The sequence below is a fragment of the Crinia signifera genome, chromosome 8 (genome assembly GCF_055691185.1).
Source record: "Crinia signifera chromosome 8, ASM5569118v1, whole genome shotgun sequence".
Lineage (NCBI taxonomy): Eukaryota > Metazoa > Chordata > Amphibia > Anura > Myobatrachidae > Crinia > Crinia signifera.
Genome location: NC_139224.1, coordinates 114,505,151 through 114,531,020, shown reverse-complemented (window position 1 = coordinate 114,531,020; position 25,870 = coordinate 114,505,151). Strand labels below are relative to the sequence as shown.

Sequence of the window (25,870 nt, the reverse complement as noted above, 5' to 3'; positions counted from 1 at the left end):
GATGCGATGCGATTTTAAATTGTATAAGCACCCTAATGGGGGCTTACAATGTTAAATGCACCCCCAGGCCACCCCCACTATGAACGTGAACCCGAATCGTGGCGACCTTTTCATACCCCCACTATCCACATCGGCGTGGAGTTGATTTTATATGCGCTCGCCACCAAGCCCGAGGCGTGGCGAGCGCAGTGAGCCCCGCGAGGGGATGCGGAATACATGTAAAGTAATACGCGTCCGCTCGCCACGCTTCGGGCTCGGTGGCTCGCTGCGCTCATCACACAATAAAAATCAACTCCACGCCGACGTGGATAGTGGGGGTATGAAAAGGTTGGAGGATGCGTACCGCCCCCCTTCGCGGGCTCGCTGCGCTCGCCACGCTTCGGGTTCACGTTCATACTGGGGGTGGCGTGGGGGTGCATTTAACATTGGGTGCTTATACAATTAAACATCGTATAGAGGGCTTATACAATTTTTTATTGCATCGCATCGGGTGCATCGGGTGTATGGCATGCGATGCGATGAAATGGTGTGCGACCAAATATCATGGGCGCCGTGCTAGTACACAAGTACCATGTATTCTTCCTCAAGATATCATGAAATATTCTTAAACATATTACATTGAAAGTACCTATCCCCCCATAGACGGTTCTTAACAGGACTCTCAAATTGTAATAATTATTTTTTTTCTGGCAAATGGAGAGCGAGGTGGGCAGCAGATTTCAAAACTCAGATTCAAATGAATAGGGTCTCCGCTGATTGGCTGAGAGAGCCCAAACACCCCTGATCATGGCCACACCGAACCATTGAGTAAACCCTCTGATCCTTCTCTTAATCATTCTGTGTGTGGCCATGATCAGGGGTGTTCTGGATTCTAAGGAAAATTGGATAGATATCGGATTGGATAGGATGTCTATCTAATGGTTCACACACAATTAGATTCGGACACGTTTTCAATTTCATTTTGCTTCTAGAAGCTAAATCGAATTGAAATCGAATCTATATCAAACAGTGTTAACTGACTTCAATCTAGATTTGTTCGCAATGCCCTGCGGCACCTGGATCTGAAGCAGAAATAGACTTGCCTGGAAGATCGAATGCAGTTACATGCTGCTCTATGCAGCATCCACCCTCCCTCCCCCAGCATGCCATCCTCTCGCCGTACTCCCTCCCTCCTGTTGGATTCTGGCAACCAGCCTTGTCACGGCAGCGGTCGATATCGAATCGGTATCGAACCGTGTGTACCTTAAGAGTAAAGGTGCCCATACACGTACCAATTACCCGGTACTTTTTGTGCTAAAATAGCATCACATCCCATGCACAACATATGCACAACAATGCTATTTTAGCACAAAAAGTACCGGGTAATTGGTACGTGTATGGGCACCTTTCGTGTGCAGTTGTCTTGGTTAGGGAAAGTAGATTAAACTATTAGTTCTAAGACAGAAGTGAAAGAATATACACTATGGGGGAAATTTACTAAGATGGGAGTTCTATTTCACTTCTTATTTATTTAGCACATTCTAGAAGATAATAGACAGTACCTGATTGGTCCCATAGCAACATCCCATGTGAAATACAACTCTCATCTTAGTAAATTTCTCCCTATGTAAAATGCTGCATAATATACTGCCAATATAAACAAAGAATACTAATAAATAGAGAATAAGGGGTCTATATGGGAAGCCTTAGAGAGTAATAAAGTGGAGAGAAAAAAAGTACCAGCCAACCAACTCCTAATCTTTCAAGCACAGTGCTCCATTTATCAATGATACATAACCCATTTAGAACTCACTAAAGGGATTATGTTCTACTTTCACTATTCATCAAACTAGAAAACTGAGTTTAGCGCTGTTTGCCCTTGTACAGCTCTCACCATTTTTAGATGTCAGCCAAGGCGCCACCTTTCCATCTTGGAAGACTTCCAAGTGAAGTCTTCCGGATACTGTCCCCAATGGATGAAAGTATAATGCTGGTATTAAATTTGTCCCACAGCCTGTGGCTGGTACTTTATCTCCATCCACATTATCTCAATACTGTAGGTACATTGCACAAACTTCTATTAAAGAAAACCCATATGTTGTGGTCTGTCAAAAAGCTATGGGCCAGGATGAGACATGGTCCTTATTTCTCCCAGTAATCAATAATCCTGACTTTCAGGAGGGCCGAGCATATTATCCATTTTATATTTGGTGGGCGGGGGTAAACTGGTTGACCATCAGAATCAGAGTCCGCTTACATTCCAGGAGGCAGCAGAGAGGTATCCAATTGTGGGATCTTACCTGACCGCCTTTTTATTGGCCCGGCCCTATATTAGATCTCTCATAAGACACTTTTCTCATAATGACTGGCTCATCCTGTTGATAAATTACTCTAGAAAGAACCTTTAGTCTTTAAAGCCATCTCCATTGCCTATACATTTTTTCAAGTACCTTTGGATTATTCTTTACACCCTACAGATATGGCAAACTGGAAAATTAATTTTTCATCTCTGGAGATTAATGATCTTTTAAAATCACACGTTAAAGCATGTAAAATGTATTCGGTACTTGTGTACTATCACAGCGCCTATCGCATCGCAGACCATAAGGCATGCAATGGTATGCGATGCGACGAGATGTCCCCCGATGTCATACAATGTTAAAATTGTATAGCATTGTATATGGCATACAATGCCACACAATGCGATGCAATGCGATTTTAAATTGTATAAGCACCCTAATGGGGGCTTACAATGTTAAATGCACCCCCAGGCCACCCCCACTATGAACGTGAACCCGAATCGTGGCGACCTTTTCATACCCCCACTATCCACATCGGCGTGGAGTTGATTTTATATGCGCTCGCCACCGAGCCCGAGGCGTGGCGAGCGCAGTGAGCCCCGCGAGGGGATGCGGAATACATGTAAAGTAATACGCGTCCGCTCGCCACGCTTCGGGCTCGGTGGCTCGCTGCGCTCATCACACAATAAAAATCAACTCCACGCCGACGTGGATAGTGGGGGTATGAAAAGGTTGGAGGATGCGTACCGCCGCCCTTCGCGGGCTCGCTGCGCTCGCCACGCTTCGGGTTCACGTTCATACTGGGGGTGGCGTGGGGGTGCATTTAACATTGGGTGCTTATACAATTAAACATCGTATAGAGGGCTTATACAATTTTTTATTGCATCGCATCGGGTGCATCGGGTGTATGGCATGCGATGCGATGAAATGGTGTGCGACCAAATATCATGGGCGCCGTGCTAGTACACAAGTACCATGTATTCTTCCTCAAGATATCATGAAATATTCTTAAACATATTACATTGAAAGTACCTATCCCCCCATAGACGGTTCTTAACAGGACTCTCAAATTGTAATAATTATTTTTTTTCTGGCAAATGGAGAGCGAGGTGGGCAGCAGATTTCAAAACTCAGATTCAAATGAATAGGGTCTCCGCTGATTGGCTGAGAGAGCCCAAACACCCCTGATCATGGCCACACCGAACCATTGAGTAAACCCTCTGATCCTTCTCTTAATCATTCTGTGTGTGGCCATGATCAGGGGTGTTCTGGATTCTAAGGAAAATTGGATAGATATCGGATTGGATAGGATGTCTATCTAATGGTTCACACACAATTAGATTCGGACACGTTTTCAATTTCATTTTGCTTCTAGAAGCTAAATCGAATTGAAATCGAATCTATATCAAACAGTGTTAACTGACTTCAATCTAGATTTGTTCCCAATGCCCTGCGGCACCTGGATCTGAAGCAGAAATAGACTTGCCTGGAAGATCGAATGCAGTTACATGCTGCTCTATGCAGCATCCACCCTCCCTCCCCCAGCATGCCATCCTCTCGCCGTACTCCCTCCCTCCTGTTGGATTCTGGCAACCAGCCTTGTCCCGGCAGCGGTCGATATCGAATCGGTATCGAACCGTGTGTACCTTAAGAGTAAAGGTGCCCATACACGTACCAATTACCCGGTACTTTTTGTGCTAAAATAGCATCACATCCCATGCACAACATATGCACAACAATGCTATTTTAGCACAAAAAGTACCGGGTAATTGGTACGTGTATGGGCACCTTTCGTGTGCAGTTGTCTTGGTTAGGGAAAGTAGATTAAACTATTAGTTCTAAGACAGAAGTGAAAGAATATACACTATGGGGGAAATTTACTAAGATGGGAGTTCTATTTCACTTCTTATTTATTTAGCACATTCTAGAAGATAATAGACAGTACCTGATTGGTCCCATAGCAACATCCCATGTGAAATACAACTCTCATCTTAGTAAATGTCTCCCTATGTAAAATGCTGCATAATATACTGCCAATATAAACAAAGAATACTAATAAATAGAGAATAAGGGGTCTATATGGGAAGCCTTAGAGAGTAATAAAGTGGAGAGAAAAAAAGTACCAGCCAACCAACTCCTAATCTTTCAAGCACAGTGCTCCATTTATCAATGATACATAACCCATTTAGAACTCACTAAAGGGATTATGTTCTACTTTCACTATTCATCAAACTAGAAAACTGAGTTTAGCGCTGTTTGCCCTTGTACAGCTCTCACCATTTTTAGATGTCAGCCAAGGCGCCGCCTTTCCATCTTGGAAGATTTCCAAGTGAAGTCTTCCGGATACTGTCCCCAATGGATGAAAGCAACATGCACAGACTGGCTGTTGCACATGTAAATTACTCAGAAACCAGTCACTGGCAGCGTTAGGCTGCCAGCATTAGAACGAAAGATGCTGCTTAGGGGAGAAGACATTGCTGGACCTTCAGAGAATTAAGTAATGCTGAATACCACATGTATATCTGTTAGTATCGCAAAATATGATGCTGGTATTAAATTTGTCCCACAGCCTGTGGCTCGTACTTTATCTCCATCCACATTATCTCAATAGGTACCAGTGGCGGAACTACCGTGGGTGCAGGGGATGCAGCTGCTACGGGGCCCGGCGGCTGGGGGGGCCCGGGCCCCATAGACAACAAGCAAGCACTCCCCTGCACCATCCATGACCGCCAATATATTAGCAGTGCCAGAGCCGCCTGTCCGCTATTAGAGCCCTGTTGTGCAGTGTGCTTGCTGTCCGAAGGAGAAGCCAGGCTTTGACCCGCGAGATGTAGCGTCATCATCTCGCGGGTCTGCCACAGCAGCAGCTGCTGCTGCTGCTGCTGGTAATAGCCCTGGGCCCGGCCGCTTGTCCTGCTTGTGAGGGAGAGAGAGACTCGCGAGATGACAAGCGGCCAGGGGTGTGCTGGGCTGGCCGAGGGAGAAGCCAGGCAGGGGGGACACGGCCGACGTGACTTTTGACCCGCGAGATGTAGCATCATCATCTCACAGGTCTGCAGCAGCAGTAGCTGCTTCTGCTGGTAATAGCTCTGGGCACGGCTGCTTGTGAGGGAGAGAGACTCGCGAGATGACGTCATCTCGCGAGTCTGTGCACGCTGGGCTGCTGCTGCATGCTCTGCTGTTAGGAAGAGACTTGCTTCCAGAACGGGGACACTGGCTGCCTATTGCCTATTGCCTGCTGCGTGCCTGGACCTGTGTGGACGCACCTGCAGGACGCTTTCACAATGCCACAAAGGGATGATGGTAATAACTGACACCGGTAAAGACCGGTGGGGGGGGGGGCATTAGAAATTTTGCTATGGGGCCCACAAAGACCTAGTTACGCCTCTGATAGGTACATTGCACAAACTTTTGATTATGAAAACCCATGTTACCTAATAAGTATATAAACACAGTAATGTTGTACCTGGCTAGCTGGATTCCTTCTAATAGGATTTTATCTAAAAATATGAATTTGGCTGTGAATTCTTTAATAATGGCCACACATACAGAAATTGTATGTCATATCTGGTCAACTTGCTGATACTTTCTGCAACATCAATGTGAGGTGTCAAAGTTCAGAGAGAGAACTAATCTGTTGGCATGCTATCTCTCCAATTTTTCTGTTTCCAAGATTTGATCAATCTCCCCCCATAGGAGGCCTACACACGTAGTAATCCCCAGCCATTTTCTAAGCGATCTAGGGAGATCGCTTAGAAAATGCCCCAACATTGCTCCGTGTGTAGGGAAATAACGATTGCGATGCGCAGCCCCCTGTCACTAACGCCCCTGTCATTTAAATCCAGCACGGATAGATCAATTTGATCACCGGGGTCAGGGCCAGTGTTGTGCAGCGCTGTGAGCTGAGCCATCTAGCATCACTCAGAACGCTCATCTCCCCTTGTGTAGGCCACTATAGTCTTTGAAATTACAGAAGATGATTATTTGCTTTGGCCAACTACTCCACTTTGTCTTTCCAAGGCTTTTAGCACCAAAATCCTTACCTGCACCATTGTCTAAAAGCGACAGTGTTATCATCTTTCCATTCTGTGCTTCAATAAAAGCAGTGACCTTCACTCCAATAACTGGGGCAAAGCCCTGGGTTACTGTTGTGTACACAATCAGTGGACTGGGGTATCGGCTTGTGTCACTGTTCATATACGCCTCAGCTGCAATCGGCGACACGCCTGGATTAGCTGCTCTGGAATTCACTGTGATACCAAGAACTTGGTCTGGTTGCGCATTACATAAACTGTATTCCCAAGCACCTCTCTGTAAAGAAATGCACACATTGTGGTTATTGTGGTGATAGAATTGTAACTATAAGATTTTAAAAAAATAACAAAATATTGTATTGTTTTATGCTGAAGAGAAACAAAAACTGCTGTTACCGAACCTTTTCTTTAACATTTTTTTAAAGTTGCAGTTAAAGCTTAGAGGTAGATTTATTAAGCTCGGTGAAGTGATAAAGTGTCTGTTTTTTTTTTATCACCGGCCAATCAGCTCCTACCTGTGAAGTTACAGGCTTGGTTTGAAAAATGATAGGTAGGAGCTGAATGACCAGTGATAAAAAATCGGACACTTTATCACTTCACTGAGCTAAATAAATCTACCCCATAGGATCATCTTTTATTTTACTATTATAGATGTTAAGTCTGTGACTTATATTTACATGAAACTTTCATGAAAGAGGACACAGGAAGTTCAGCATGCTTGGTAACTCAATAACTGCAGGGAATAGACCTTAAACAGCAATGGGAACTATATACACCACACTCCTTCCAACTTAGATAAATGCAGACATAGGAAAGAGGTAGCACTATACCAGGTATATGCCACCCCAAACATCTACAAATCAAGCCTTTGTGGTGGCTTACGAACTCTGTCTGGGTAATTATATTTAAATTCCCTAGTGACAGTTTGCTCTACCAAAATCACACCAGAAGGTTCAGGATCAGTTGTTGTCATTAAGGGATTCCCATGTTCAGGTGACTCCATAACAACCTTGGGAACAGTCTCTGCAGTCGACCCAGAGGAGTGTACAGTCTCCACAATGTGAGGAACAGCCTCTGTAGCAGACCCAGAGGGGTATACATAAACCACTACATCACCAGCTTGGCTATGTCCAGATGTTTGTTTGCCTTCTGGCCAAAATTATTTGATAAATGTGGCAATGCCACAATTTCCCTTCAACTTCAACAAGTGGCCCAGATTTGGAAGAAATTATGCCCGGTTGCCATTTGTCCCCCCTGTAGTCACGAACAAGCACCTCTTGGCCAATGTCGAAGGATCAAGTACTGTAGGTTTCTGATAAACAGTTTAAAACAGTTTGTTGTGTGCCTTTTGTCTCACATCCGATTTTATCGATTCCCCCTGAGACCGCAAGTTTTGCTCCATACATAGCACAGCAGGTGGCTTACCGCTAGTAGAGTGCTCAGGTTTACAATATATAAACAGGGAGTTGCAGAACCAGATTTTAAAGGACAACAGTTTAAACATCTCTACTGATAGTGGATAAAGATGTGCAATCGATTCTAGGATTAATGGGCAGATTTATTAAGCTCGGTGAAGTGATAAAGTGTCTGGTTTTTATCACCGGCCAATCAGCTCCTAACTGTAAAGTTACAGGCTTGGTTTGAAAAAGCTGATTGGCCGGTGATAAAAACCAGACACTTTATCACTTCACTGAGCTTAATAAATCAACCTCTAAATTCCTGTGAGAAAGTTGGCTTTAATAAAGTTTTTAGAGTGACATCACAAGTAGAAGATGATTGCAAATCATTGTTTACAGAATACAGAGATGGGCTTCAAGGTCTAGGTTGTTTGCCTGGAGAGCATAAGATAAATATAGACACCAAGTATCTCCAGTGATACACCTCTGTAGAAAAGTGCAGTTTGCGCTGAGAGAAAAACTATGACAAGAGTTAAATAGAATGGAAGCCTTGGGGGTGAAACAGAAAGTTGATGAACCTACTGAATGGGTGAGCTCCTTAGTCAGCATTGAAAAGAAAAATAGACAACTCAGAATATGTCTAGATACAAGAGATTGAAACAAATCTATTAAACGAGAACATTTCAAACTAGAAACCAAAGATGAAATCATGTAGCAATTTGCGGAAGCAAAATGGTTAAAGTAAATTAGACGCATCTTCCGGATTCTAGCAAATGAAGCTAGATGAGGCCAGCTCAATGCTTTGTACATTTAATACACCAGAGGGTCGATACAGATTTATTTGACTATCATATGGGATATTGGCCCTGATTCTAATTCTTTTGGTCCCCCACGTGTTTGCATGGATGTCTGATGGTGACGTACTTCGTATGCGTATATTCTCATATGCGCATGTGCTGGGCTTCTGAGCGGGTGTCTTCACCAATCTGCACAGTCGGTGTGTCGCTCGCATGGGAGGGGCAGGACAGGGGCGGGCAGTGGCGGCGCTAGGACATGCGTCAAGAAATTGAATCTAAAGGTAAACAAGGACAAATGTGATTTTGGCATGAATACACTTATCTTTATTGGTCTCAGATCAAGGTGTGACCCAAGGAATATATCAGCAATAGAAAACATGAAATGTCCTAACAACCAAGATGACGTCAGAAGAATCCTTGAAATAATTACTTACTTAGAAAAGTATATTTCCTTTATAATTAGCCACTTTATTTATAGGGATTTGTCCCCACTATTTTCCACCTAAAATTTGAGCCAAAAACCCACCATTGCCACATATGTATCTTAACGTATTAATTTACATAAACACTACATAATTCATTGTTAAATCATAAAAACCTAAATACAAAAATGGATAATTATATTCAAATTTAGGCTCGGACTAATAAAGTGTTGTAAGTACAAAAAAGAGGCTTGGCTCTATAGGATTTATTATGGCTTTAGTGCTGAGAGTCAGTAAAAAGTGACTTGGAACGCATATTAAAGATGGCCATGGAAAACCTAACTATATTACATATAAACCTGAAAAAGAGGCTTGGAAAGCACAATAAAGATGGCCGCGGGAAAACACCCGTAAAACAGACTTTGATTATATATCTAAGATGACTGCAGGGAGGCCGCGTCACGTGACTCTTCAAAACGAGGCTTGGAACGCATAATTAAAGATGGCCGCCATACGTTATAAAGAAGAGAGACAAAAGCGGCATGCCCAAACCCTGCGAACAGGGAGTGTAAAAAAAACAGAGGCAGATATTGATTCAGCTCAACTGAGGAAGCCGCTCCTTCCTTATTACAGGCGGAGAAACGCGTTTTGAGCTGCATGGTCCAGTAATCCGCACATAATCATTGCTGCTGATTTACAGCCCTTGGCCGTGACTGGGGATTACTTGTGGTCACAGACCTCCACATCCAAATCGTCCAGAGCGCATCTCTGGTAACAAGAGGATATACATAAACCCAGGGCACCATAATAATACACGGCCACCGGAGATATAACACTGATGCGGGACTGGTAACTATATAAAGGATACTGCCTTAAATTGTTCTGAAAAAGCCTCATAAATGTTTTCCTATTGATTCGAGCCTAATTCAGCCTCTCATTATTAGCCTATGCCACAGTACATGTTATATGTTGTTTGTTTTGTCTTTGTCTAAATTAAATGTATTAATATGAAGCGCACTTCAAATAATGTCATTTTATGAAATATCTTTTAATAAATGTATATACATTGTATAAAGATTTGTATTGATTGAATGAATATACTGGACACAGTTGCGCCTCTAATAATACCTAGCATCTTATGCTATAGGCACTATACACACCCCACATGAACAAGAAGACAGTTGGCAAAACATGAAACAGATCATTACAGAGCAACCAGTGCTAAGATTCTTTGATCCTACAAAAATAATAATTCACAATTTGGCCTCGGCTCAGTATTACAAGAGCATGAAGATACATGGCAACCAGTAATCTATGCATCAAGAGCACTGACAAGTGCTGAAACTGAGGTACGCTCAGACACAAAAAGAACTTCTAGCGATCACATATGCATGTGAATAATTTCATCAATTTGTGTATAGTCAAGCATTTACAGTGGAGATTGACCCAACTACCATAGGTTCATGGGGTGCAGCTGCTATGGGGCACAGAGCTGAAGGGGGCCCATCTTTACTGTCTAAGTAATATGTTTTACATACATTTATCGCATCAGTTGCTAAATAGGGGGCCCTTACAAACTTTTGCTATGGGGCCCACAAATATCTAGTTACACCCCTGGACTGACCACAAACCATTGGTAGCTATAATGACTAAATTGATACATGACTATCCCATGAGAAATCAAAGAATGCTTATCAGACTATAGGAATTCCTGTACTGTCCTGGTAAGTACATTGGTGACACACTTTCTTGTGCTGTGGACAAAAGTGAAGGTTCCAGAAGTCTGATGGATAAAAACATAGAAGCATATGTTAATTTGATCATAGCTTCTCTGCCAGTGTCTCTTGCAAGACAAGAACAAATTATAAATGAAACTGAGACAGATGACACAATGAAAGTGTTAAAAGACGTCATTCTGAAAGGATGGCCAGCAGAAAAAAAATGCATGCCCTTTGCTTATTCATGATTATTGGATGTACTGCAGTGATCTTACAGTTGTTGATGGTATTATTTACAATGGCAATAGGTTTGTCACACCTGCATGACTAAGAAAAACTATGCTGTGCAAGATACATGAAGACCACTTAAGAGAAGAAATATGTAAGCAGAGAACATGTGAAGTTATGTATTGGCCACGAAAGAACCAAGACATAGCACAGATAACAGCTACATGGGAATTATATCTTACGTATATAATGCTTGATTCTGATCTGCTCGGTAAATTGCAAAGCACCTTTGTTTTTGTTTGCGATGAGTTGGTTTCTGTCTTTATTATGAACCATACTGCTTGATGGTCACTGGATCCCAGGTTTTCACCCACATTTATGTCAGTTATTCTGTCACCATTTGTAAGTATTAAGTTTAATATTATGAGGGAGCTTCCTCAAAAATTGCTGGAGAGATGCTCCTTGAAAGGAATTCAGAATGTCCCTACTTCTGGTGGAACTTGCAACAGACTCCTTCCGGTTTACATCAGGTAGATCAAAGTCTCCCATGATAATTACCTCTGCTTTTAATGCCATTTTACCAATGTCCTGCAATAGGCTCTTGTCAAGTTCCTCTTTATGACCTGGTGGTCTGTAGATCACCCCTATAAGAAGAATCGCCTTCTCCCCTGTTTCTGTGGTCATCCAAAGGGCTTCAGTTTTTTCTTCAATACTTTGTATTAAGATATTATTCTTTATGCTTTTTTTCACATATATTACAACCCTTTCTCCTATTCTTCCCATTCTGTCCTTCCTAAATAAAGTACTGTATATACTGGTATAGCTATGCCCCAGTCATGATTTTCATTGCACCATGACTCTGTAATAGCCACAATATTAAGTTAATCCATTGTTATTATTGCAATCAGTTCTTGGATTTAGCACTGGACCAATGTCAGTGTTCACTGACATTGGTCCAGTGCTAAATTTAGATATGCTGATGAGTGGGAATTTGTCTATACTACTGTACATCAAGTCCCCACTATCCACGGTCCAATGGGTAGGTGGAAAGTTCAGGGAAAACTGTTAAGAGTTTCATGAAAAAGGCTCAGGAAGGTAAAGAAGACTTAAAAAAAAAAGTATTTTAATCTACCGCAGTGCATCTTTACAGAATGGACTTTCTACTGCCCAAATGATAATGGGAATGAGGATTAGAGCAAATCTTATAATACCTAATGAACTGCTTAATACGCATGACTCAAAGTTGGTCATACTGAGTAAGGAACGTCAACAGGTGACACAGAAACTGTTCCATGATAGGCGTAAATAAGAAGAAATCAGATGGACTTAAGATCTCAACCTAACCATAATGATGACAACATGACTGAAGAATACTCTTCATCTGACATGTATGACGAGCTTGACAAACCACGATTCTAGAAAGGTCCAACATGGTTGTCAAAATACAGGCTGTGTATGAATAACCTAAAAGAGAAATATGCAAACCTGAGAGACTCATTGAAACATGTTAGATGATGCTTGTAATATTACATTGTAGCATTGTTACACTAAGGATATAGGTCTTATCTTCGGGTGTGGTATAGTAGCCCGACAGTCGGGATTCCGACAGTGATTAGTCAGACGTCGGAATCCCGACTGCACAGCGTGGGGAGCGCAATGAAGCCCCTTGCGGGCTCGCTGGACCCCCACGAGGGAGCAGTCGGGATTCCGACGTCGGAGGAATGACTGTCGGAATCCCGACTGTCGGGGAGCCGTCCGGCACCCTTATCTTCTGATGTGATGTTATTGCATTAGAATGCTTTATATTTGCAGACACTCCCTTACTTGTATGTGTAAGCCTGCATCTTCAGTGATGGTCCCTAGGACCGTGGTGAATGCTGGGAAGTGGGTGTAGTGCAGTGTGCAGTGTGTTTGGAGCTAACAACGTAACAAAAAGAGCACAGAACTTGCCTCTGTGTTATAATGATTGGAATTACAAGCATATGAACATTACACAAACCAGTGTGTGAAAACAAAGGGTACAAGCTGCTTGACTGGGCAGCTATGAGCCCCTTAGCTCTTAGGGCCCCAGTTCAATGCATCTGCTACATCAATGGTAGTTCTGCTTCTGGTGTCAGGGGAAGCCTGCTGGGCCATATCACCTGCAGCAGTTGTTTGGTCTGGTGGAAGTGTTGGGGAAGAGATGGCCCTTGTTGCCACGCTACCTAATTACTGTTGGCCACAGTGACCGGGACCTGGCTGCAGGGGAAAATAAGAAAAGTTAAGTGCAGGTATTTCATATCAGTGTATACTGGCACAATTTGAGCAATGGTCCACACCTAAAACACTCCCATCAGAAATAGCAATTCTGCACATCACCCAATAGCCACCTAGAAATGCCTACTTCGTCCTTGTCTCTGTTCGCACAAGACCTCCCTTCTGGTCGATGGGAGGATTCTGTCCTGCATGAGCTAGCCTACATGCAACTTTGGACACATCGTAAGGCGCATGTGCACACCCTGTTTTGAGATTGAGAGGCATGTGCAGGTGGGTCAGAGATAGGAGATGTTCCCATGTTCACAGATGCATCCGACTCAGAACCTATAGGTATATGTCAATTTTAATACGGATGAAGAAAAAAAACAATATGGCAGCTCTAAGTAGTTAGAATAACCCCTCCCTTTCATACACCTGAAAAGTATTACTTGATTGTTTGAGCAGCTTCCATGTTATATTGCAGCTCAAAATAGTTTGTAAATCAATATATAAAGGCAAGACAAAGATTCCTCTGTGATTTAAACTATATTTATAGGTTTTAGTTCATACTCCCCTACTCTCCCAGGTTATGCAGGAGACAACTGTTTTTCTGATGGTCCTCTGGGAGAGAGGTCAACCCTTCCGCATCACACCCACTTCTTAGGGAAGTAGGCAGTATCAGGGAGATAAATGAATTGATTCCATAGTATGTAGCAAGGGGCCTAATGACACAATTCTATTGTAACTGCTTCATTTTACCCCCACCCCTTATTCAAACCTGTGTGAAGCGCAGAGTTCTACTGTTAGGGGGTGCAGCCTAATTGCATGACCGGTCCAGCCGCCCATCCCCATCACATTCACTTTCTTTATGCCTACGGGCTTCTCATGAAAAATAAAATATTGGGAAATATGGTTTTGTTGAAGATAGATAAAGGAATTTTGCTAATTCATTATATTTTTACTTTGAATTTTGTGCCATACCATTGCAGTGCCCGGGATCATTAGACGAGCCGACTTTGAGATCGTATCACTGACAAACTGGTCAGTTATATAGACTTTCCCATTTGGACCTGTTAGCTTGATATTTGGAATTGTACTGGTCCATGTCACCAAAAAGAAAGTGTAATTTCCTACGGTATTGTCGATGGTCACTTTGCCAGTCAGACATTTATTTTGCTGTATTGTTGATGCTGTACTCTCAATCTGTTCAAGAAAGAAAAACAACTTTATCATGATCTAAAACTATTCTTACCACCCCTGTAAAGGATTTCAAAAGTGAAGAAGATCATACTAACAAGCTTAGATCTTGATAATATACAGCAAAAAAGGATTTGCCTATGGGAACACCCAGCATTTCATTGGCGTTCCCATGAAAACGCTGGGCATTCCCATGGAAATCACCCAGTGACGCGGGTGCGCACACACTGAAAAATAAGAATTTGTGAGTCTGAGTTGCACATCTCTCCTCCTTGCTGATATGTTTTCTTGCAAATAGATGGAAAGTGGCAACATTAGAGAATATCCCTTATATGTATGTGAATAATATAGAATAGTTACATTGAAACAGGGGGATCCAACACTTTGAGTTTAATTTATTTTAGCTTACCCAATCATCCTGTCATAAAGTTATGCTGTTAGACATACCTCACAACTTTCAAATAATGTCCAGCGATTGTGTGCATTGTAGGCGTGCAGCCGAAATTTGGGGTGTGGCCTGGTGGCAAGGGGGCAAGGGGGCGTGTGCTATAAACCGTGTCTCTCCCATGAGGCCACTTCCCCATTTTGCCACTGTGGGGGCATGGCCAGAGGCTCTGTCACCTGCTAACATCCATTATCCTTAGACTGGTTACTATTACCATTCAGTGAGCTGGGAGAAACCATGGATTTTTGCTTACTCAGTATTACCGCTCCTTTCCATGCACCTGAATGGTATTACTAAACATATTGATCACCTGTAACTATCTATATGTATGATGTGAGAGGCAGAAAGGAGTCAGCATTAGGAGGAGATACAGGTTCTGATATGACACATGGAGTATTATGGGGTTGCTCCAAGGTAGGCAGCTCTTAGTTTAGATATATTTAAGTAAGGAGCCATTATCATGTGGCTCCTTGCTGGATAATCGTAGACCCAATTTAGGGTAATGGTGGTGTGGGGTGCTGTGCCCCTGGACTGGTAGAGCTGGGTGGCTCTAGTGTCACACCTTTACATTCTATTAACATATACTGTAGCTTTGGCATCTACTAATATCTGTTAACACTATAGTATTTTCAATGGTGTGCTGCTCTGGGCTTTCTAGCTTATGCTGATTTTTTTGGGGGTGCCGCACCCTGCACCTAGACCCCTAATATACAGAGAAGCCTTGACAACAGCTTGGGGGTATACACATAAATTTGCTCAAATATATGTAACCAAGATCTCTGAATTCTATTATCATAAATATATATAGTGTTCTAGACTGGTTACTAATTCCATTCAGTGAGCTGGGAGAAACCATGGATTCTTACTTTACCCAGTGAGTGTTGTAGCTGTATTTATTTATTTTTGAGGGGATTCGAAAAAGATGGAGGGAAGGCTTTAGAGGGATGGCTTTTTTTTATTTTACACTACCATTAATAGCCATGGAGGCATATTCAATGCCCTGACGGCGAGCTATGATGGTGAGCAGTGCTGATAGCTCACCATCACAGCCCACCGTCAGAGTTCAACTACCTCCCTCCATTTCCACCTCGCTGGTTGTTTTCAGCAAGGTGGATACAGCGAGTTTGCCCATTAAAACGGCAAGGCTCATCACAAAATGTGTGTGTTTAGTAAATAGTGACATGGGTGCCTACCTGAGTGCACCCAGGCTGAGGGGAAACAGCGGTAGAAGGTTTCTTGTTTCAGCGCCTGCCTGGTAGGGAGGCACACGTAGGGAGGGAAGGAGGAGGTGGGGGCTGGGCCTAGGACACTATGTAGGAAGTGGGTGGAGGGAGAGAGGCTGCTGCTCACATAGGAGTCAGGAACTAGGCGCAAGATAGAGAGAAAGAGTAGGCAGGGATGGTGCAGTCAGTGACAGAAAGGGGGAGCCACTCTAACCGGCTGCCTGCTCTGCGCTGTCATACAGGCTGACACTGACAGGCGCAGCGTGGATAGTAGCAGAAGCGCATAGCGCCGGCCCTGACGGGAGGTCTCTGTCCTCTCTGAGCTCGCCTTAGGACACCTGCGTTACAGTTTGACAGGTGTACCGGCCCAGTGTGACAAGTTTATTTGCTATTGTTTCACCTTATTACACACAGAGGCATAGGTCATAAATACATAACATGCTGTATAAGGATGCATGGCTATACAGGTGTGACCTAGCCTCAGCATTCAGCGTGAGATGCCTGGCGTGAATGAGCCGTTAGGTCAGGTGCAGCTCTGTATCTTAAGCTGGCCATACACTTATGCGATCTAGGCCCTTTTTTTTTTTACCAGATTTTGACGCATCGGACCGAGAAATCGGGTGAAAAGTCTCAAATCATGTGTTTCACTTCCGATTCTGATCCGATATGTGGTCCTGTGTGCATCAGATCGGAGTCAGAGATAGCAAGTGTTGCACTAAGGATTTATCGGTTCCTGCAGCCCTTGCTTGGATTGCATATGATACATCGTATGCAAAAGAACGGCATAGAGTGTGTGTGATCCTGCCACCTGGGAACCTGCTGAGCAGTTCAAGGAGAATCGCATCCCCTCAGAGAAGTCGCAAAATGTATTTTCGTCGCAATGTGGTGCAACTATAATGAACAAGAAAACGGTGGTGAGGGGTCTGTGCACGTACGGTATTTGTGCATGTGCAGACCCCCTGTGCGGGAGGGAGGGGGCAGATAGGGGACGCTTAGAGGGGAACATGACTTCAGCGCCCACCCCCTCTTTGGCGGACTGACTGAAATAAAAGCCAGTTTAGACTGACATCTGACATTCCTTTCCAAGGGGGACAGTAATTATTTGATGGTCATCGAATGATTTCTCTCCCCTTTGGCCTCATGCGAAGAGATGTGTTTGTGTAGATCCCCTCACATGCTACCAGGGGGATTCTGCAATGGGGGGGGGGGGGGGGGGGGCTGCTTAGTGCGTGTTACTGAATTAGGCCCTTTGTGTACAGACAGATATGCAAGTGTCCCATGTCACATTTATCACCACAGTCTCCTGATGTGTCCTAGTCATATTGCATTGTGATTTATTGGGGAATAGAGAACTCAGTGGTCTGTCTCCACTTTACATTAGAATCAGTGCGAATGCTCTAGTGTCCCCCTAGTGTTAGCCAGTGCTGGAGGAGGGGTCAGGTGACAGAGTTCCTGTTTGTGTCGCCCTGTCTGAGCAGGACAAAGTGGAGTCTGGTGTATCTCCCTTCTCTTACCAGAGAGAGTAAGACTGCACAGGCGTGCAGTCTACAACCTCTAGCAGTGACTCTAGCTTAGTTATAGCTGCCACGTAACTACTGTAACTCCTTGCTGTCTGTGCATAAGTTCCTGCTGCTGCAGAACCTCTTCTATCATTTACAAGCTGTTAATTCTGTGTGCAAAATAAGCCAACGTTCTGAATAAGCACTGTTGTGTGGATTAACATTTCCATCAAGTCACACTCTACCAACACGAGTAAGATTGTCACGTGACCTTGCCTGCCAAGAGTAGCTCTTTGGTGTGACTGCAGCAAAGATGTATGAGGACATATCTGTACATGTGTCATGGAGATGCCAAGTACTAAGAGAACGTTCTGGGAGAAATGTACTAAGCCTGAAAAAGTAATAAAATGGAGCGTGATAAACCACCAGTCAATCAGCTCCTACCTGTTATTTTTCAAACCCAACCTGTAACATAACAGTTAGGAGCGCTGATTGGCTGGTGATTTTTCACTCTCAATTTTATCACTTTTCCAGCTTAGTACATGTGGCCCAATGCTTATGTGAAAAATGGGGTCTCACCCTAAGTGAATTCACAGCTTTATTTTTTTATTGCTAAATGTTAATTATATGGAACGACATACCTGAATAGACTGTTGTATATCATCTCCACTGCTGGATTTGATCCCACTGAAGGAGTCAATCAAACCATTTGCATCAACTTGATCTGATGCATAAAGTTGTAAGCCACCTGTGCACATTATGAAATTAGTTCAATGAAAATCATGGTTAAATAAATGATGAAAATGTACAGTATGCTAATACAGTATAACACACACACACACACACACACACACACACACACACACACACACACACACACACACACACACATATATGGAAAAGCAATAAATAATGCTTTAGGTTTGAGACTGTAAGAAGATATTGTGGCTTGTGATTGAATCGTTGATGTAATGTGGCAGGATACATGTAAGATGGCGGAGGCTGACAATCCACGTACGCAGCAAATTGCCTTCTATTTGGTACTTACATCTTTACACCAATGCTGCAGTGTTTTCCTCTGGATTCCCGAACACAATGCATTTGTACAGGTTTATCAGCCTCAGCCACCTGCATCTATCCAGTCACAGATCCACAGTGATAGTATTACAAGTCAGTCTGCTTAAGGACTGTAAGAATCTACATTATTTATGGACTGGTAATTATCCCTATTGGGAAATGGCTTAATGGGACTTATATTGTACCTGGTGGCCTAAGACTCCCTGAAAAGCCCCGTACACACGGGGGAGATATATTGCTCAGCCATATATTGCTGAGCAATATATGGCTGAGCAATATATTGCTCAGTTTCTCCTTTTCATCAGCGACCAGAGATGGTCGCTGATGAAAAAGAAAATGCCGGGGGTGCCCGGCAGTGGTAATCAGCTGGTCGCAGGAGCATGTTCCTGCGACCAGCGATCACTACAGGGGTAAAAAGTGGAGCACGCACCCGGCGATATATTGTCGGTGCACACTCCCATCGTGGGCAATATAATCGCTTAGCGACCATATTTCCCGCGATATACAAAATCGGCCCCGTGTGTACACAGCATAAGAGTAATAATCTCCCTGTCTCCCTGAAGAGTTTGGCAATCACCATGATTTCACCTAATTATGCAGCTGTTACATATTTTGGGGACAAAACCCCACCACTCAAGGGGTTAAATAAGATTTCTCATTGCCACTTATTTGGAACTAATTATACAACACAATACATGAATAAGCGCTGACACGTATCAGTGTCTTTACTTTAACAAGTACAGTAGATCTCACTAACTGCTTTGGTGCTCATCTACATTTGGATATAGTCATTTTATAACAAGCCTCTCTGATGTAGCAGTACATGCGCTTCTAGGTGTCATAGTCTGTCTCCTTGAAATGCTTTTTTAAAGGTAGGCATGTATGGACTTATAGCATATATTTGGAATTTCAGCAGTATACTGTATGTACATCATACGTGCCTACCTGACCCTCTTCTTCAGGGAGAAAATGCTCTGTTCCTGCCCTTCCCTGGTAATGTATGATTGCCAGCAAATGTGGTAAAACACCTTTCTTATCAATTACCTCGCTCCCCACAGGTGATGGCAATCATACATTACCAGGGAAGTCCAGGAACAGAGCATTTTCTCCCTCGTGGAGAGGGTCAGGTAGGCAAGTATAATGTACATGAGTAAATTCATCAGATTGGAAATGCCTCGAAAGAAAAGGTATAGAAAAGTCCCAAGGCGCAGTCACGGAGTCCCTGCTGCCACAATATTGATGGAGATTCACTGCAGTTTTCTCCTTTGGTCAATTTGGAAAGAAATAATATTGAAGGCGCTTGACTCCGAAGATAGTGAATTCGATGGGGGAAAGAATATATAGGACAAATTGTCAGTGAATTCTTGTTCAGAACCGTAACTATGTCAATCCATAAGACAAGTGATAAGGATGCGTACTTTTTACTCACAATCGGAGTGGTATGTATCCTCCTATCTGGGTTTCTTTATGGCAGGACATGTGATTAAAGCGTGTCCTTGCGTGTCCCTGTCACAGTGTCCCTCGTTGTGGGTATCGTGCAGGTTAAATAGAAAAAAGAACCGTAAGTAGATGGTCTGTATTGGAAATCAGCTATATAGAGGATAGCGGGAACCAGTCTTGCGTACCAGACTTACTAAGAAACATGTAGTCACGTGTGTATAAAGGTTTCTTTTTTATGGGATCACCAAGGTCGTGAAGATCTATCAGTAATATGTATGCGTACCGTACTTACGGGGCATAACACGGTGATACTCCTATCTAGGTATCTTTTAACACGATCCCCTCTGTGAGTTCTCAGCAACTGACTTTGGTCTCAAACAGTGCATGCAAACAGAGGATGGAGACCGTCTTAATGTAGGATAGTGCTTTTATTGCTAAAAAAGCCAATTTAAACACAAGTGAAAAGAGTACAAATTTAAAGTACCTGAAAGATGACCTTATAACAATAAGGACATAAAGAATGGTGGGGCTCAGTCACTCTGCTTTCCAACGCGTTTCGACAGTCTCAGCTGTCTTTTTCAAGGCTTTGAAAAAGACAGCTGAGACTGTCGAAACGCGTTGGAAAGCAGAGTGACTGAGCCCCACCATTCTTTATGTCCTTATTGTTATAAGGTCATCTTTCAGGTACTTTAAATTTTTACTCTTTTCACTTGTGTTTAAATTGGCTTTTTTAGCAATAAAAGCACTATCCTACATTAAGACGGTCTCCATCCTCTGTTTGCATGCACTGTTTGAGACCAATGTCAGTTGCTGAGAACTCACAGAGGGGATCGTGTTAAAAGATACCTAGATAGGAGTATCACCGTGTTATGCACCGTAAGTACGGTACGCATACATATTACTGATAGATCTTCACGACCTTGGTGATCCCATAAAAAAGAAACCTTTATACACACGTGACTACATGTTTCTTAGTAAGTCTGGTACGCAAGACTGGTTCCCGCTATCCTCTATATAGCTGATTTCCAATACAGACCATCTACTTACGGTTCTTTTTTCTATTTAACCTGCACGATACCCACAACGAGGGACACTGTGACAGGGACACGCAAGGACACGCTTTAATCACATGTCCTGCCATAAAGAAACCCAGATAGGAGGATACATACCACTCCGATTGTGAGTAAAAAGTACGCATCCTTATCACTTGTCTTATGGATTGACATAGTTACGGTTCTGAACAAGAATTCACTGACAATTTGTCCTATATATTCTTTCCCCCATCGAATTCACTATCTTCGGAGTCAAGCGCCTTCAATATTATTTCTTTCCAGATTGGAAATGCCTGCCTATATAATATTGTGCGTATGAACATGAATTTATCAGTTTTCAATTATTGAGGTTTCCATCTGGAGCATTTTTCAATTTCAAACAATATTTTAATAAATGTTAAACATTGTCTCTACCAGCCGCACCATTATTTTAAATTAATTTGCATTATATATATCATGTATTTATACATTATCAAATTATTTCAGTTTAGCTAGGAAGGGGACCAGATAAGGTAGGTAACCCGCTCTCCCAGGATTCGGCAAATGTGGCTTGCCATTGTAATTTCATGACTCTGATCTAATGCAATAAACCTAGAAAGTGTCCACTGCTATGTAATACATTTACATTGGTTCCATCAGCTGCCACCATAGATAAAGGTGTACCTAATTAGACAGTCATATAACCCACCTGTCATGCTTGATAACTGTTCCAGTGCTTGATCTGCACTGTTTCCAAGAGCGAGAGTGTGAATAATCGCCCCACTCTTCTTTACTTCATCCAAACAGCTGCTAATACCACTGTCCTCACCATCTGTTAACAATACAATTTCTGTGCCATATGTGTTTCCATCACTAGCTTTGTTTACCTGCACAAACAATATTAAACTCAACATCGGGTATCTTTCATGCATAACACTTCAAAATAACTTGACACTTTAAACCCAGGCGTTTCAAAGTAATGTCAAATGCATTGATTGACAAGTTGACTAATAGATCTGACTGTGGTGGCGGCACTAAAGAACAGTCAAGGGTAACAAACACACACATACCAAACAGCCACTTTTGAACTGGCAACTCTAAACTGGCAACTCACCCGTGCAGGTGGTGTAACCCATCTCCCGTCCAGGACGAAGGGTTTAATGACATATAGCAATGTCGGGAGAACGCACTCACTAGCTACTTAAAACTAATACATATAACAAGCGACCGTTCTTTATCGCCACCCAATATAAAACATAAAACATAATAAGGGGAACATAAAACATAACATCTGGGAAAACACACAAAGAGGGCTGTTATATCACTTCCTTTCACTTTCTAACTGCCCACTCCTCCCCTTTTGCACCCCATTGGCCAATGCTCCATCATCAGATCTCACAGTAAACTAACACTAGCTACTTAAAGTGACAGCATCTCCAGAACCCTTCAGTGGTTTATGAAACCTCTGTGCCATCAGTTGTCTAAATGTCAACATACATTATCAAATGCTACATTTTCCCTTTTAGGCTTTGCTGCAAAGAATACATGGTTTGGGGTGTTCTGATTAGAGATGTGCAGGCTCACTCTGATTTACTCTGATTTCAGAGCAGGATCTTATTGGCTATCAACTGTCAACAACTGTCATGTGATTTGGGATAGCCAATAAGATCCTGCTGTGAAATCAGAGTAAATCAGAGCCTGCTGTCAGTCAGCAATAGCCAACAATTTTCTCTATTTCAGCTCAACCTGTCCATCAAATTACATTACTGTTTGCTAGGATACTGATACCCCTTTCACTTCGCAAATGCCGTGTCGCACCCAGGATTGGACACGGCTCCACCAGAGAAACAGCCCGGCATTTGCAAAGTTCATCTCCGAACAGTGAACCAGCATTTGCCGGATCACTAACATCAGACAGGGGCGGAGCAGCAGGGCATCATGGGAGGGGAAGAGCTAGGAGGTGATGCTGATGCTCCGAACAGAACCCTGGTTTCTCGCTCACAACGCACAGCAACCCGGGTCCAACCTGGGATTAACCCTTCTTTTAACTCTGGTCAGAATGGCTGGTTGCTGGACCTGGGAAATTTGAAAATGCCCTTTCAGATCGAACAGAGACTCTGGTCGACACAGCACCAACCTGGGATTGACCTGGGTTATTATTGCGATGTGAAAGGGAGAGTTTACAGTACAGCTGTGCAGCGGGAGGGGGCTGGTCTTTCATAGTAATAATATAAATAACGTCCTTTTTTACATTTCCGTATTACTAGAGATGAGCGGGTTCCGATTTACTCATGTCTTTTCTCCACATTAGTGTAAGTACAGGGTTCTACAGATTTATTCAGATCCGAACATAACTGAATAAATCCGAACTGCACAGCTCTATTTATTACCCAATTATTGAATATCTGTGCTCCAGTTGGTTACGTTGGATTGTTATTAGATTTCAATAAAATTTCAATAAAATCCAAGGTAATCAACTGGAACACCAATTTATATAATTTCCTTGTGTCCTAACCTCGGCTAGTATTGGATCACCCTCCCTTTGTTTCTGCCCTGACCCTGTTTTGTACTTTGACTTTGCTTGTGTACCAGCAGCGCTGACCTTGAGTACACACTATTCTTGCCTGCTATTAGTACATAACCTCAGTATGTGCTATTCTACCCTTTATCCTCAGTCCAGCAGTGTCATGGATGCACCTAATGTGTCCACTATACACTACACCTTACCAGTGTTATGGCCAATATATAAGTCATTATGCAATACCCTGCGCTAATAAGTTAGAATTTGTAGTTAAAGACCTGGGAGTATCCAAGTATTGATAATACATATACAGCTTTATAGGAAAAATGGCTACCATAGGGTAAGGAATCTCAAAGTGATTGCTGGTTGGTCAATGGCTTTCTACTGATGTTGATCATGGCATCTGTTATAATTTGGTAAATAATCACATTGTACTTGCTACAGTAATTACCTCTCCTCAGCAACAAAACACATAGCTTAATCCATTATAGGCCTTATAGGCTTAAAAAGGTCACAGCTTTTTATACCAATTGGTAATCACCCTAACGAGGTAAAGGTGGACAGGGGACGCTGCATTCCTGTTCTAGCTTTACTTACTTAGGCCATGCCTTGGAGGACGACTAAAACGTCCTCCCCAAATTGGCACACCTATCATCAGGGGGCTCACCTAACCCTCATGGACCCTCATGGACCAGACCGATCGTTATCCGTACAAGTAACATCGCACAGAGCAGGACAAACTCGCCAATGATTTGAAGGCAGGTGCCCCAGAATAATCATATGCATCCTCAAAGCCACAAAAAATGCAGCGTTCCCCCACCCTGCTGTGCCTCCACACACAATAAAGCAATGACAATATATGAAAAACAAAAAACAGGTTTTGGGCGAGCGGGTGGGACTCTTAAAAATAACTTCCCCAGAGGCCATGTACCTCTGGGACCAGCAATTTATACCTCAGTCCAATGTTACCTCTCCTGACAGGGATTGGCTAACCCAATTGACTGGCAGGACCACATAACCAGTTCTGCCCCAGTGACAAGCTTGTCACGTGACATTATAGAAAAATCTGGGATTCTATATTCCTCTCTTGCCTATTTGGCCCTCACTTGTTCTAAGTAACACAATAACAGTGACATTTTAATGAATGTGAAGCAGTGAATAGGATAAAATTATAAGTGCCCTATCAGTGTTGTGCCTTGGTCTTAACAAATGTCTCTTTCATTTAAGCAGGTTTTGGTCCTGCTGATAGGTTTTGTTTTTATTTTTTTTGTTGTAACTGTTTAGAGCTACACTACAAACTTTCTATTTTATTTACTTAACAGTCCTTTTGAGCAAGTGCTATTATAAAATGTTATCAGTTGCAGGCATTGGCACTATGGTACGGCATTAAAAAGTTTGCTAAAACATTTTATTGATAAATACCTCAAATCCTTTGCGAACTCCAGCACATATGTTTGTACCACCATCAGCTGCCTTTGGAAGAAACTGTTTAAGCTTCTCACGCTGAAAGGTGTCAACAATCTTTACTAGTGGGGTCAAAATTGTTGCATCACTGGAAAAACTGACAATTCCAACACGTGATCCGGATTCAACGATTTGCATAATGTAAACTTCAGAGGCTTGGTACATGCGGGAGATTCGATCAAACTGCAGAGTAAAAAGGACAGTTTGAAATATTTTCAGTTATTTAAAATAAAAGAAGTGACTATATAAATGTTTCCATATATTTTAGCACAGTTATGTATTCTTGCATTATACTCAGGGCCGGAGCTACCACTAGGCAGCTTTAGGCAGCTGCCTAGGGCACTGGCTGCCGGAGGGCGCTCTTCCTTCAGTGGGTCCCAATTTATGGTGCAGTCACCACATACAGCAGCCGCCCGTCCTCACGCCAGCTTATTTTTTGCATATTAATTGTCCCTCTTCTCCCCCCCAGAACAAGTGCCGGCCAGCGCTTATCCAGGAGTGCCAACCACACGCTTTTATCCCTCTCATTACACTCCCTGCGCTGCCGCTCAGCACTGACAGCTCCATACGGGTTTCCCTGTACGGATGACATTACAGGGACACCCGCCGATCGCACTGCCTGTCATTCAGCCCCAACGGGGTCCAGGCAGAGGCTGCAATGACCCACAGAATGATGCTGCTAATTGCACAGTGTGGGCGCAATTTAGGGGTATATTTAGACATGCTGGCTACATTATGCTCTAACCCCTGATGAAAACTGGTTGACACCAGTTGAAACAGCAATCGGGTACAGCTGCTGTTATCTTTAACTTCTGCACCCATGAAAAAATAAAAGAAAACTTTCTTCAAGCTCTGAGTGCCAG

The 25,870-nt window shown here is 43.0% G+C and overlaps 1 protein-coding gene across 2 annotated transcripts in view; it reads right to left on the bottom strand.

Moving 5' to 3' along the window:
• Positions 1–25,187, bottom strand: part of LOC146026401 (calcium-activated chloride channel regulator 1-like) — a 105,202-nt gene extending 80,015 nt beyond the window's left edge. Inside the window, exons 1-5 of one of the 2 annotated variants that reach the window (XM_083157045.1) lie at positions 24,966–25,187; positions 21,732–21,909; positions 18,116–18,222; positions 14,092–14,313; positions 6,323–6,590 (exon numbers count right to left, since the gene is read on the bottom strand). In XM_083157045.1, coding sequence (XP_083013171.1) covers positions 6,323–6,590; positions 14,092–14,313; positions 18,116–18,222; positions 21,732–21,909; positions 24,966–25,172 — 982 coding nt within the window. In that variant the 5' untranslated portion in view covers positions 25,173–25,187. The remainder of the gene's footprint in view (positions 1–6,322; positions 6,591–14,091; positions 14,314–18,115; positions 18,223–21,731; positions 21,910–24,965) is intronic. The other variant, XM_083157046.1, reaches the window with a different exon arrangement.
• Positions 25,188–25,870: the final 683 nt, after the last annotated feature.